Here is a 16,001-nt window from a genome sequence, read left to right as displayed (position 1 = left end):
GCCACACATCCTCCTCCTCCCCCACTCTGACTGGCTGAATGAGTAAGTGTCCTCGCGATCTGCCTCACACTGCCTGCCTGGCAAATCCCCCGAGACAGCTAGCACTGAATTATTAAACACTCCAGGAGAAAGCTCAAGAACAACAGGCAAGAAACTGATTTTGCACACAGTCACAGCTCTCTGCATCTTCTGAGCATAAACATGAAAAGATCTGTTGAATGAATGATTGAATAAAGCTGAAAGGGTTCATTTTGCCAGTCAGTGAAAATGTGTTACAAACATCTAAAATATGATGGTGATTGAGCTCAGCGTTGGAGTTCTTTGGGTGTTGAAAATACAATTTAAAGGAGAACACTGTTCTACATGTATATGCAACATCATATTACCAAACAGCTGCACACAAACCACTGTTTGGGATGTTTACACATTTCCCAACTACCCAATGTTATCATCAAAGAGATCTAGTTTAGGTTCATGTTCACCACGTCTACATGCTCAGATTGTACAGAATCCTTAACAAGGCAACACAATTTGGATCATCATTTAAAATTCTATGCTTGAGACAAGAGACAGTGGTCAAATAAGAATGACTAAATTACCAAATAAAGAACAACTACAATGATGCAGCATCTCAGATATACAGTAGCTGATCATTGCTAAGAGAAAGATGGTAAGATTGATACCACTGTCATATTTTTTGAGTGTATATGAAGCTACTGCCAGGAGACAGTTAACTTAGCTTAGCATAAAGACTGGAAACAGTGGGAAACAGCTAGCTTGATTCTGTCTAAGATCACTGCTCTTAGCTAAGAAACAGTCCAACATTTAACTTCCCATAAGCCCATTATGTCATTATAACACTTGGGTTTTGATCTCAAGGTGTAGCCGGGCGGTGGAAGAGGTCTGGAGTGGTGACCTCAGAAGTGCATCTCTGCCTTTTGCAGATGATGTGGTTCTGTTGGCTTCATTACACCGTGACCTCCAGGATGCACTGGGGCGGTTTGCAGCTGAGTGTAAAGCGGTTGGGATGAGAGTCAGCAGCTTCAAGTCTAAGGCCATGGCTCTCCACCAGAAAATGGTGGATTGCCCCCTCCAGATTGGGAGTAAGTTACTGCCCCAAGTGAGGGAGTTCTTGGGGTCTTGTTCATGAGTGAGAGTATTACATATCTTGTCTGGCCTTGGAGAGCTTTGGAGTCCCCCAGAAGAAGCTTTAAAGCGTTGCTGGGTAGAGGGACATTTGGAATACTTTGCTCAGCCTGCTGCCCCTGCAACCCGGCTTTGGATAAGCGGTTGAAAATGGATGGATGGTTTTGTATTATATAAATAAAGGAGCAATAACATGTTAATTTATGTGCTTTAGAGATGCTGGTAGGTAGATTTTGTTACCTTTGGAGAGAGATAACTTTTTCCTATCTTTATGCCAAGCTACCCTAACCTTCTGCGTGTAGCTTCTCATCTAACGCTCAGCAAGTAAGCAAACATGCTTATTTCCCAACAATGTCATAGTGTTCCTTGTACTTGCCACTTTTTATTTGGATGTCCGATCAGTGTTGATGGTAAATGTAGTCAACTGAGGCAGAAATTCCTGTGCATGCTATGTTGACCGAGAAAGGTGAGTTCTGCTCGTGGAGCACAATGTTCCTTTGTATTACCACCTTAGCCCATAGCTATTACTTTGTAGTGTAAGGTGACAAAAGTCCTCACTCAATGGCCATCTGCCCTGTTGGCCTTGCTGGTCTTGGTTGTCTTTTCCAGTTTATCCTCAATACCTTGAAACAGTTTCCAGGACCCTTTTGTCCAAGTGGGGAGCAAAACTTTAATGCATAGTTACACACACACAAGGAGTGTCTCTGGGTTGGCATTTGGCAACAGTGTCCAACAAAAACAGCCTAGGCTGAAATTCATTGCAGCCGAGTGATTACATTTCTGTTGGGCAATTTGAGCAAATGCACCACTATTGCTAGCTCAGGTTCTGGAGGGTCCCTGCTGGCCATAACCTCTTGCACATCTCATGCAACCGCAGCTTCGATCTCTCTTTGCTGCATGGCTCAAATAAATATGGCTGAATATCCGAGTCAGTCAAAACACTGTTAAGTGTATCCTTGTCCATAACATCATCTGTACTGATATTTTAGGATTTCGTTTTATTCAGGCTATTCTTATAAACTATTTGTATGTTTCCTTACAAAAAGCTACGCCCCCAAATTTGTACATATTCCATGTATTTTGAAAGGCTGCAATCACACGACCAATGCAGTGACAGGAGTGAACAAGGACAAAGTCCTCAGCACTCTTGTTAAGAGGTAAGTTTGGTAACACAGACCTTCACCAAGGACTTACCCCCGGAGATGTGTGTTTGGAACTGTGTGAACTTTGAGTGAACTCTGGGGCATTTTAAGGTATGCCCTTGCCAAGTTTCTTTTCCTAAACTGAACCTTCGTAACTTTTTGCTAATTACGTAACTGTACATTAAGGATGTAAGGATGTATGTAATGGTACAGCTACATGAACAGCTGTTGTTGTGAATATATACCCTTTACCAATGCGGCTTATTAGCATTCTCTTAGACTCCCCAAATCCATCGGTTCTTATACTGTGAAAACTATACAAAGCCACACTACATGAGATCCAGTAAAACGACTCCTCTACAGTGGTCACATGATTTTAACTGCAGTACATCACTTCCTAAATTGTATACAGATAACATTCTAATTGAGCACAAAGTGTGTTTTACTTGTACTAACCTGATATAGCAAATCCACTGAAGCCCACTGCCAGCACCAGGAAGGAGATGGCCACCCCTTTGCTGTGGGAATATCCTACCACCAGCAGCAATGTGGCCTCCATGCCAAATCCTGACAGAGACAGACAGCAGGTCACACACACATACACACACACACACAGAAACACACAAAGCCCGTGGGCTGTTGGTCATCGCAGTGCCAATTGAATTAAGCATGATACATGGCCTGCACTCAATTACATAAGTGACAGATATGAAATCAATGCACAGTCACAATCAGCGAGTCAACTAAGTATTGAACAGATAGATTTTACAAAAATATAAACACAACCATCTCTCTGGCCGTGTAGAGCAGCCAGAAAAAAAGAGCAGTATGGATCTAACACCATGAAAGTAGCACCCGGTGGCTGTGCAGAGCGAGGTGCGGAAAGTGATATTTCATCCTCAGTTCAGACTTCTCACCTCCACAGTTCATGATTTTCCTGACAGTGGTAGTCGACAGGATGTTCTTGCTGCGTAGGTAGTCGGCCAGCTGGCCGCCGATGGGCACGATGATAGTCATCACCAAATGTGGCAGGGCAGACAGTATGCCAACCTAAAACCACGTGCAGACAATAAAACAAATCAGCTAAGTAAATTAGAATAGCACAATAAATTCATGAGGAAAACATTATTATTAAGTATCATCACTGCCAATGACAATTTTTTCTTCATCTTTAAGATGCGGTGAATTGCATTGTGGGATTGTTGCCATGGACACTGATTTGTCTGTTCCATTGTCTGAATTTTTGGGAGCACTACAGTGGATACATTTACATAGAGGGTAAATGTAGTGCATCGTACAATGAATAGGGAGAGATTAGCTGAGTTTCTGATTTTTTGTGTTTCAGTTAATAATAACTCAAGATGTTTCCACCTAAACTTTAACTTTGATTGTTTTTTATTTAGTCATTGAATATTAAAAAGGTCCAGTATGTAGGATTTAGAGGGATATACTGACAGAAGTGGAATATAAGTTTTCTTTGAGCCCAGTCTCACTTCAAAGTCATTGAAATCCAGTGCTTGGGCAGTGACTTGCGGCGTCAGAAACCAACAAAAAAAGGTTGCTGTTATAGTTTAACGGCGCCCGGCAGTGTCAGAGGGGGAACGCGAAGGGACAAGGTCAAAAGTTAAGGTGCCGTAAGTCCAAGTGGGGCGGGTGTGCGAGGTGGTGGATGGGTCAAACAAACAAAGACTTTCACCCGTGAGAGAGGTGTTCACGTCCCGTAAGATTCTAAAGCCAAACTCTGTTCTTTTTTCCTAAACCTAACCACATGCATTTGTTGGCTTATTTTGAAAGAGACTGTATTTAAGCGTTGAATTTCCTGTGAAAACAGAAGTTTATTTTGAAAGAAGACAATACACGTACCAGGCAAAATTTGACGTGAGGTCCCAGAACATTAACTAACAACGCACCCAGGGTACCTTTCACGTTGTATGTGGATGTGGAAAGTCCATGACCAAACATCAATATGTGACGAGGTCGGACTGAGAATGTGTTGTTTCTTTAGTGTATTAATAAGAATTGTTGTGTTTTCTTTTCCTTAGAATGAGTCATTTATATCTACATATGGAGCAGGTCCTTGTTCACAGAGTCTGCCATGTTGCACTGTCATGTTTCTACAGTAGCCAAGAATGGACCAACCAAACACTGGCTCGAGATAGGACCATTCCTGTTGTCATGTCAGCCACTGTAGTTAGCAGCCCCTCCGCGATGAGAGTGTCAGAAAAGCACTTATTAAATTACTTAAATCAGGGTTTTTACTAGTTTGAATTGCTGGGTCTGTTTGTTTTGGAGAGGAAGACACATCTGCAGATAATTCAGCTCCCAGTCAAAACCTTCTGAATATCTGGATCAGAAATAAGGTGAGCACACATTAAGTTATCAGAGAAAATGGGTGAGCGCACATTTGCAGGTGCTGGGAAAGCGACTCGTCCGTGACAAGCCAAACAGCGTCAGATAAACACTGCTTTGTAATGAGAAATTGCTTTAAATTCAGTGTTTTTACTGGTTTAAATGACCTGATCCATTTGTTTTGAAGAAGAGGAGATCTCTGCAGATAATTCAGCTCCCTATGAAAAACCTCCTGAACAATAAACACTGATAAAAATCTAACCAGGAGAAGTTTCAGCTGGTTGCAATCTGCAAACCTCACCACTAGATGCCACCAAATCTCCCTGAATCTTACACACTGTTCCTTTTATACCATAAAAATTAGAATAATGTTAATTATGTTGCAGTTACAACTACAGCTACATTCCTTTTATTTTATTGCATATTAATAATTTATTCTGTGGCTACTTACCTGCCTTTTTACTCCTTAAAAATCAGTATCAAAGACTTTGTGATAGCAGTCACTCTGACAATCGTTTGTGTCCTTTCTTGTTTTATAACGTATCAGTACATGAGAGAGACCAGCAGGCCACCAGTTGCACTGACATTGATTTTGATATTGAATCATTCCAGGAACAAAGTATCACACGCTCAACTCTAAAACATCTGGCACTGCTGTTGTTTTTTTCCATCGCATTTGAATCCATTACTTTGATCACTCAATTCATGCTCCATCTTTGTCACTTGTCCACTGACGTGCACTGTGAGCTCACCTTGCTTATCTCAAAGCCAAAGACTTCCTCAAAGTATGCAGGCTGGCTAATCAGCAGCAGGTAAAATGTCCAGCTCCTGCAGAAGTTGGCCACGATGATTGCATAGACAGGCATAGAGGTGAAGAACTTCCTCCAGGGGGTCTTGAATTTCTGGAACAGATCATCACATAAGATTAATTTTACACATGATAATACATGTTTGATAGGTGAAGGCTAATGAAAGCTTGGTATTGTGCCGGTACTTCTAGCGCCCTCTTCAACACAAAGAATTAAAAACAAAGAGTGCTGTGTTGAGTGAATTATATTTATTGTCATCCTTTACTCTGGGTTGTTACCTCAGCAGGACCGGCCAGCTTGGCGCTCTCTCCAATGCTCTCCTCAATGTAGCAGCGTTCCTCATCAGTGATGGTCGGATGTACAGCAGGGCTCTCATAAGACACAAGGATCCAGAACATATACCAGAAAATGCCGAAGCATCCTGCGTATCACAGATAGATTACATGTTAGAACTTTAGATAATTATAGATGAAGTACTGCAGCTAATTTTGACCTCAGCAGTACACACACACACACACACACACACACAGTGTTTGGCAGTCTGATCCCTCCAAAATGCCTGAGAGAATAAAACCCAGACAGGAAAGCTAACTGTATCCAGTCAAGAGAGAAACATGGGGGGTTATTTATTGACACACCAAAACATCGGGGGGAGGAAATCAATACGCAGTCTGCCTGGATAAATCCATTTGACTTTCACTGGACTCTCTGAGTGTTAAACTCTTGAGCTTTCAACCAAGCTTAAAAACACCTCAGCCAAACAGATTTCCACACATATATCCGCTCTTTGGTGTCATTAAGTCACCACAGAATTTCACCTCATTTCATATTCACTTGTGCAATGACATACACACACACACACACACACACATACACATATCACATGCATCATCGATCAATCTTACCATAGACATAGAACACCGAGGACCAGCCTGAATACTGAACCAGGATCCCAGCCAGAGGCATCGCTATCACAGCACCAGCATAAGAGCCTGACAGACAGTGAGACAAGGGATAAGTCAGACTACTTTAGGAGGTATTTCACTGCTGGAAAGATGGTCTCTTCACATTTTGAAATTGGTGCTACCTGACCAGAGAAAACAGAGAAAAAGGGTTGCAGCATTTGCTTTTGCTCCAGAGGTAGAAAACTATCGACATGCACTGTGCTGCACTGGACCAATAACGGCTCCAGTTGGTGGGTGATGTAATTCGAGGCTAGACAATCTCGAATTATAGTTTCACAGTAAGTAAAAAATATGTTTCCAAAACATTTTAGGCCAGAAATAGGCAAAATCGCAACAAAATCTTGGTTTATATTCGAAATTGCGGTGTAGTTTAACTGTTTGATCGGAGTTCGGTTGGAGAGAGACAGAGGGGCAGGTCTCTCTCGATCCGCTTTTATACTTCTTGTGTTTGTGGTTGCAGGTACACAAAAAGCATGAGTACAATCTGTAGTTTGAACAACAGCCTATAGAGTGCTGCAGGGATGATGTTTGTTTGTAGGCCGATGCAGAAATTAGGTTCCCTTTTCAAAAAAGCCGACAGGATTCTTCCATTGAATTTTGGATTCTTGCAGAAAATAAGCTCTGTGGTGAACAAAGGTTTATAATACTTACACATTTTGTTCAGCAAGATGATTTTCACAAATGACCACCACTTTTATGGGTTTGGAAGCCAGCTTGTAAAAAAGCCAGCATTAGGCTGTAAAGGAACTACACTATGGTCGCATGACTTCAACGTTGCCACCAAAACAAGGCTGTGATATTGTGGTTGGCGTGATGATGTTTTGTAGTCTAATATAACCACTTGTTAGCAACCAAATCTTTTAAGACAGCTAAACGCTTAAAAATTTACAAGCAGGGTATTTACGGATGTATTTTATGTCAGGAACAAAACGTAAAACTCTTTTAAGCAGACCTTATTTCAGGCATCTAATCTAAAACCCCATTTACAAGACACAAATACTTTAAAATGAGGGAAGCAACTCATTTCTGGGTTTTAGGCCTCATTCCTGCATCACTCTATTATTGTACAAATGGCGAGATCGAGCAAAAATCTGTTGGATCATCCAGTGGATGACGTAAAATGATTTTCACTGGGGGATGACCTTGGAGATCTGGGCACTAGTATGATGTAGGGAAGTTTATCACATTCCATTTACACAAACTACCCACAATGTTCTGATATAAAGATGGCTTAAAATCAGCAAAGTATCCCTTTGTGTAATTCAGTAATATGCAGTACATCACTTCTGAACCAAATGTATAAATGCCAATAGGAGAAATTAAGAAAGAAGTATTTACCACAGAATGACAGGGTGGCCAGACGACTCCTTTCCAGCGGAGGAGCCCACTTACTCCAGATGCCATGACAGGCCGGGTAGGTCACTCCCTAAACACAACACACACCAACAATCTGTGTTAACTCATGGCGAAGCAACATGTAAAACCAGTTAGCAGCAGACTGGGACTCCATGTTCTTTAGCTCATTATTTTGAGGCCTCCTGATCCATTTTTGGGGGAAATGTATTAAAGTAGTCTGTGCTCCATGTCAGCCATTTTTGGCATTTTGGTAAATGTTTAAGTTTGTGCAGTAAACAAATTATAAGCATTGGTTTGTACCTATTTTTGATGGATCCAACACAGTGTTGTTTCAGTAAATAATGATCTCAAAATCCATATATGAATAGAAACAAAACCATTTTCTACACCCATTTTAAACACTATAATGTTTTACATTAAATTCTGGATTATGTGAGTTTAACAGTGAGGGAATACCCTTTTAGATACAAATCTAAACCAACAGATGTCTGATATAATAACCAACAAAAATTAACATTTTCACCCTTGTAATTACCATGAGCAAATTGCTACGGTGCCACGAGAAAAGAGGAGCTGATGAGCTGTTCATGGAGCAAAGCAGCCCTGCAGCTATTAAATGTTCATCAGCTACTAATTTGAACAAATTGTGCTGACGTAAAATACAGTCTGCACGGACTTTCTTAGGAGAGCAGTCCAGTGTGTTGTAACATAGATTGCTTTTTTTGACACACAATTCAAATCTGTCATTTAGCCTTTAATAAAGATGTGCTGCAGCATGGTGTGTGAATCAAGGCTACTTATCTGCCATCATGGCAGCCAGACATCCTCCTGTGTTAAAACATCATGTATGCATTTATTTTGCACTATAACAGACAAATTTCGTCACCATCAGCAACACAACATTTTTCACTATGAAGCCAGAGGATTGATGTGCGTTTGTCTGTCAGCATCTTGCTTTGCATCTCTCTGTAAACCAGCACTTTGTTGTTGTGTATCCAGGATACAAAGTGTGACAGCATAATAGGAAGCTGGACTATCCCACAAACACTCAGCTGTAGTGGACTGGATCAATACAGCTCCTCTCATATTTCCTGTCTGAATATCCTGTGCATGTTACAGTCTTTTCTCTGCTTTCTGAGGGAGTGACATGTGCAGGAAGCCCACCTGGGTTGCAAATCCTCAGATAGTGACAGCCATGATAACAGAGACTCACAACACATGTGTAGCTTTTATGTTCTGTTAATGCAGGCTCTTCTTTGTGGAAAAATCCATCCAGGATTTTCATTAAAGGAAATAAAGATTTAAAATATTTAGATGACAACATGCTCTTACCTCCACCAACCCTTGTAATATCCTGACAAAGATGACACACCCATAGTGGACTCGGGCAGCCGAGGGAATGAACATGTTGAGAGTCGAGGTTAGCACAATGGCTGCACCAAATACCCTGAAAATAATAACATGCATTTTAAAAACAGCATTTTATATATATATGGCAGCTGAACTGAATGTAAGGAGTAGAGCAATGAATTATCACAGCAGATGAAATATGCCTTTATTTTTGTTTAGGAAGAAAATAATATTGGCCTCAAGATTTTTTAATTACAAATAATCTCTCATGGAAAAACACTGCTTCATATTTTAGGCCACATAAAAGGCCATTAAACGTCTCTTTGTCTCAATCTGCGTTTGGACAGAACAGAAATGTGCCACATTTGAAAAACATTTAAGATTATGATTATTTATTGCTGCCAATAAGAGCACGCAGCTCTGCTCTGATTGGTCCTGCGCCTCACGCGCTCTTCTGGCGTCACGGAAATAAAAATTTCCAGGAGCACCGCTCCGTCACACCAGCACAGTGTGTCGCCTAGCAACCATTATTACTTATGCTGGGCTACTGTTTCAATAAATGTGTTTTTCATGCAGAGTGACATTTAATTTTAATTTGACATTGAATTAAAGAAGATTTATCCTCACTAGATTTTTTTTCATTTGTGTAGGCCTGTCTTTGCTAATCATTTAACCAAATGAGGCTGTGACTGGTTACAAAGCTCATATTTTAGGGTTGTTGAAAAATAAACAATAAAATTCTTTCTATTCTTTTGATGGAAACATTTTCTTTAACACCGTTTCTTAGCGCGAGGGAGCAGCTGAGCAGGTGAGATCTCGCGCAGGGAGGGCCAGGCCATCCATTACCACTGTGCTATTTCTCATTTATGTCACGTTTTCCCGCCCCTCTCATGTGCACGCGGGGGGCAAGCCCTAATCCGGGCGAGACTACTGTTGGGCACGAGACCAATTGATTCGATTACACGCTCGTGTCAATCAACGGGACGAGGAGCAGACAATAAAAGGGAAATAAAAATATCAAGACAAAGAGCAGCAGTCAAACATTAAAATTAATCTGTATGTATAGAACTATAATTTTAACTGCCTTTAAATAACAATAAGTATAATAATTAGTAGCCATTTTGTCAATATTTGGCTTTTTTGTTCGACTTTTATTGTCAAAACCTTAATTTCTAAAGCGATTTTTAAGCGGAACCATTTTGCCTTTACAGTGGTGTCACCAATAATGACACAATTAGCATTTTGTATCCATGGCAACCTGCATATCAACACGCAATCAATAAAAACCTGCATCTTTTATATTATAATATTATAGCCTATAGTGTTTGTAATAATCATGGTGACGCTTTGGCAGTGCTCATGTGAATTAAAGCCTTTGGCGTGAGGACAGGGTCTGGTCTCCATGCCCTGAGAGAGCGACAGATTAGACCCGGCTCCCCCCAGGGAGCTCATTAACAGGTGGCAGAGAGCCCTGACACCAGGAGCTGCAGGCCTGCCAGCCCGGTGCCCTCCCTGCAGCTCTGCATCACTTCAGAGCAGCTGACTGTCTGCTGCTACTGCTGCCTTCATGCACACTCAGCCTGTGACTGTGGACTCTTCATCCAATTCATAATTCAAGCAAGAATGACGCCATGTTTTTTTTATTTCTAATTTCAGGCCTTGGCTGCGTTTTTTTTATTGTCTGAATTTATTCCAGTGCCCATGTGTTCATTTTCGTTTCCTACGTATTTTAAAAATAACAAACAATGGAGAGTGAGAGTGAGAGGAAGAGAGAGAGTCACGCCAACTGTTCAGTCATTTCGTTTAATTGGCCCACATATGATTTTTTTTTTTAATACCATAATGATTCATCAGCCGAGTGTGTTGTATTTATGGTGATTCACGGGGAGTGCCGCCTACCTGTTCGCTGCCAGCCTGGAGGATATGTATCCTCCCGGGATTTGTGTAACGATGTAGCCCCAGAAAAAAGATCCGTGGATCATTCCCACTGTCTCTGGATCCCAGTTGAACTTGGCTTTCTGGGAGGCAATATGGAAAAACAAAACCAGTAAGGTAAAAAACACTGAAGTTGAGCAGTATTTAATAACCTCTGATGAACATGTTTAGACTATAAAGCAAGAAACAAACGAAACAATATTCTCTGGATGCATTGATCCAAAGCCAGGCCTGTTTATTAAAGGCCTGCAACGCTTTATTTCGATCAGATGACATTGATCTGTGCACTAAAATCATTGGTGTGTCCTGCACTGGCAAACAAAAAGCACTGAGAACATGTGTGGAGGTAAATTTGTGATTAAATTATTTGGTTAATATTTGGCTGGAACGCAAAAGCACAAAATTAGGCATCAATTTCACCTAAATTGAGATTTATATATATAAACAACCTGCTGTAAATTCATTTAATGTGACATTTTTTTTTTTTTTTTAAATATATATATTTTTTGGTTTATTTATCTTTTACGCAAATAAACTCTATGGAGGAAATGTGTATTTCAGAATGACGTCAACATGAATTCAGCTTTTTACGCAGCAGATATGCATGATATGCTTTTAAAACGGCATCATATAATACCTAAAGATGATGTTATAAAAGCTTTAAAAGCTGGCTGCCATAATAAAACAGTTCCATCTCTGTGGCGCATTATTGATTTGGGTACGTTTTAAAATATTGTAGGCATGTTAAAGGATTTTACGCACAAATATCCAATTTAATTTAAATAAAAAAGCTCATCAGTGATTATTGGGGGCTGATTAAAGGGGTTTTATGGATTAATATGACAGAAGGCCTTATTATTCTGTGGCTTGTGCTGTAGAGGAATTAATGTTCCTCTTTCTGTCTTTCTTATTCTGTTCAAATATCAGTCAGGTGTCTCGAGGCATGCAGTCTACGTTGTTTTTGACGTCAGCATGTCGCCACACCTCTTTGATGATGATCTTGCCGTTCTGGTGGATGGTGCTGTTGTTGACCATGCCCACTATGGCCACGCCCAGGTTACACCGGATACCGAAGGAGATGCAGAAGCCCAGGCCGCTCATGATGGCGATGATGTAGCGGCGGGGCAGACCGAAGCACTTGCAGTCGCACAGCGGGGGTTTCTTCTCCGCGGCCTCCCGGGGCCGCCCATCCTCCGTCAGCTCGATCACCTCCCCGGTTTTCTGTTTCCTCTCTATCACCCTGCAAGGTGAGGACAGTGTCTATAGCAAGCTGCACCCCCTGATTAAATATCATCACACAAGATGATGCACTCCAAAAATCAATCCTGTAGTGGAACATATTTCTAAAGAGGACATTTGTTATTTCTAGATTGTGTGAATATTTCATTAAGGATTGGGTAGTTTGTGTGTGTGTGTGTGTGTGTGTGTGTGCGTGTGTGTGTGTGTGTGTGTGTGTGTGAGAGAGAGATTGTTTTGGTGTGTCAGTGATGAAAAAGCAGAAGCCAGCTCTCCCAGAATCCCCACAATAAAATGAATGCACAGGAGGAGAGGCCTCCATACTGTATTCTCCTCCTCCACTATAAGGAGCATCACATGTGAGGTTCAAGCTATAAGACATGAGCAGCAGATTAAAAGCAAACACCTCCTGCTGTGTTTGTGTCTATGGGAATAATATGATAAGGAAAAAACAAAAACAAAGTTCGCATGTGGAGCCCAAACCACGCGAACATGTCCCTGACTGTACCGCATTGCAGCAGCCCCGCTCACTTTCACACTCATTAGCATTCACGGGACCGAGCAGCAGCTCCAGCCTGCAGACACACACACACGTCTGTGGGCATTCCTCAAAGTCCCCTCCTTTTATTTTTTATTTTTTTATTTACCAGGAAAGTCACATTCAGTAGTCACAAATCCAAAACCAGGATTCTGAATCGAAACATTAAAATACACGTGTCTCCAAATGGATGGAAAGCACCAGAGCTAATTAATGATGACGCCAAGATAATCGAATAAAATGCAAATTGATGCACAGGAATCAGAGGCCTCAGAGAAAACACACAGCTGCGTTTTATGAAAAATCACAAAAATTAAACCTCTGCAGAGCTGCAATAAATACGCACGTGGTTTCACTGTATTTCTACCTGTGACTGTGATAAACAAAGCACAGGAATGCCCCCAAATTTCTCAAGGACACAGGGGAATCATCTAAATATAGCTGGAGATGTCTGAGAGAGAAACCACTTGTGAAAACGTGATGCTTTTTAAAATAATACGACACGCAGCAGGGTTATCATTGTGCGTGCGTCACTGGTGTAAAAGGATAATATGAAATGCATTATAAATTATGAATGACCCCCCCCCCCCCACCCACCCACACACACACACACACACACACACACAAAAAAAACGCGCGTGGCCTGCACGTCCTGTATAACCTGTCTGCTAATGAGATTCACGCACAGGCCCCTGCATCAGGACCAACTGAGTGCGTGCACGCTTCCATCCAGTGGCATCTAGGTTCATCCAAACCCCCTCCTGCTGTCACCACCCACACACACACACACACACACACACAAAAAAAAAAATCGCGCGTGGCCTGCACGTCCTGTATAACCTGTCTGCTAATGAGATTCACGCACAGGCCCCTGCATCAGGACCAACTGAGTGCGTGCACGCTTCCATCCAGTGGCATCTAGGTTCATCCAAACCCCCTCCTGCTGTCACCACACACACACACACACACACACACACACACACACACACACATTTGATTGCATAATTTTCTTCTCACTTCTAGAGGCGTGACTACAGATCCCAGTAAGTTGTAAAACAGTTTTGGGTGACCTGCAGGACCTCCACGCCTTCCTGACTCGTGTCTGGTTTAAAATCAAGCATGCAAAATAATCACACTTTCCCGCGAGGAAATTTGGCACGCGCGCAAATCAAGATGGAGAAAAAAAAGAAAAAGAAAAGAAAATGCCTGTCCTTACCTGTACATATGACCCAGGGTCTTCCCCGCAAATTCCGTGGCTTTCGTCCTCACGGATGCCATATCCAGTTTCTATGTGTAGGGCCTGTTTCTCACTGTTTTTATTTCTACTGCTTAATCGTCATGTTACGGCGCAGGATGGCCGACTGCAGCGGCTGCGAGGAAAACAACAAACACAAGTTGTGATAAATCTGAGTCCAGGGGAGGCGACGGTCCAGAAGACGAGTCTAATTTTCACAATGAAAGCGCTAAAGCGAGAAAAAAGGAGGAGGAATCAAACGATCTGTGCGCCTTCATCCACCACCAGCTCATCTCCTGCCTGGCGTACAGTAGCCGCGCCAAGTGCCATCACGACGGAAAACGAAAAGGAGTGAAATTGATAGCCAGCGTTGTGCATCTGTTGTGGATTTGTCCGGAGTAAAAAAAAAACAGAGAGTGTGTATGTGTGTGAGAGAAAGAGAAGGGACGGGAAAATAAAAAAGATCAAAGTTTAGAAAGCAAAAGTGGGTGTTTAGAGTAGCTTCAATAAATCAAAGAGGGAGTGAGGCTGTATCGTGTCTCCTGTGGTGCGCGCAGGTTCATCTGACGTCGTGTTCAGCACCGAGGTCAGCGACAGCAGCTCCGCGTCCAACATCTGGCCAGCTGCTCTGCACACATGAAGGCCTGAGTCAAATATAACATGCTAATGCATATATATGAGTCTGTCTATGTTAGTCAGTCCATAAAACACTGGGGGGAAGAGGGGGAAATGTTTTCATAGCTCAAGTCTTCACTGTATGTCGCAGCCTGAATAATGTGACAAATAACACAACTTTAAATATTTCGATTCTTTTGTTTTTTAATTTGGCGTTTATATGCGTAAACATATATATTTAAAAAAACAAAAACAAGGACAGTCAACCCCATGTATGAGAGCTGCAGCTCTCCTGAGGGCGGTGCTATGGAAACCAAATGAGCAGGAGTGGATTCCCCCCTCCAACAAGCTCCTCTGCTCAACGTAGGAATCCATCAATAATTCAAACCTACTTTCATCCCCCCCGACAGCCACATCTTCCCACTGAAACATGCACAAAATTTTGGAAGCGTTTTTGCGTGTGTATATTTGATGAGATTTCAGAGATATGCCATGTGATAACCATTCATCTGCAGACCAAATATAACCAAATAGTAGGGCACAACTACTGATGCAAATAATAATAATGGGGATGACAATAAAAATAATAACAGCAATAATTTTAATAGGCTACTGGGCCTCCTCCTCCTACTGCTACTACCACTATTAATTATAAAATAGTAAGATACAGATCCTAGATGTGCGATTAGAGGACAAAAGAGAGAAGAGAAAGGCGAGAAGTGTCTCTCTCTTCATTTGTTGGTATGGTGCGCCATCTGGTGGCCACTTATGGCACTGCAGCCTGCTCTCACATTCCTGCAGGAATAGCTGTACTGTATAATATTCTTTTACTTAGTTTTACATGATAATTTTGATTTTTTTCTACACTCAGAATTGGGTTTTTGCTTGCTGTTACTTTCTTGGATGTTTGAGGTTCTCTGTACAGAGTGATGTCTGTGCAGAGTTTGACACTAGATGGCTGTTTCCACGAGGGGCGTAAATATAGACAGTGCAGGCAGTTGCACCAGGGCGTGAGGTGGGGGGGCCCATAGAAGGAGTTGGCCCTCAAACAATGTGTTGGCCAGAGAATGGGCCCTTATGAGTGATCACCATCTTGGAGATATGCCTGTTTCCAAAAAAGAACTCAACAGTGAAAACAGTGCCATTCACTATATGTGCCTTTAAAAAAGACAAACCCATCTCCGACATATATTTTATTTGGTATTTTTGTAATTGACAGATATTAAATGATGATTGCTGGTTAATATGTAGGTTGATGTTATCAGATGTCAAGTCTTTGATTATGTGCACAATAGTGTACACTGTCGGGGCCGTCATTATAGTGTG

At 41.7% G+C, this 16,001-nt stretch overlaps 1 protein-coding gene across 1 annotated transcript; it reads right to left on the bottom strand.

Moving 5' to 3' along the window:
• Positions 1-2,739: 2,739 nt before the first annotated feature.
• On the bottom strand, positions 2,740-14,710 carry slc17a6b (solute carrier family 17 member 6b). The gene is made up of 10 exons (XM_050066227.1): positions 14,043-14,710; positions 12,037-12,292; positions 11,017-11,135; positions 9,100-9,214; positions 7,750-7,837; positions 6,352-6,438; positions 5,725-5,867; positions 5,390-5,539; positions 3,206-3,338; positions 2,740-2,855 (listed from the first exon to the last, which is right to left on the bottom strand). Exons 1-10 carry the CDS (start codon positions 14,102-14,104, stop codon positions 2,740-2,742), a joined length of 1,269 nt encoding a protein of 422 aa, XP_049922184.1. The 5' UTR covers positions 14,105-14,710.
• Positions 14,711-16,001: the final 1,291 nt, after the last annotated feature.

This window comes from Epinephelus moara, chromosome 1 (assembly GCF_006386435.1).
Source record: "Epinephelus moara isolate mb chromosome 1, YSFRI_EMoa_1.0, whole genome shotgun sequence".
Taxonomy (NCBI): domain Eukaryota; kingdom Metazoa; phylum Chordata; class Actinopteri; order Perciformes; family Serranidae; genus Epinephelus; species Epinephelus moara.
The sequence above is the reverse complement of the archived record's forward strand: the minus strand, read 5'-3'. Positions and strand labels throughout refer to the sequence as shown.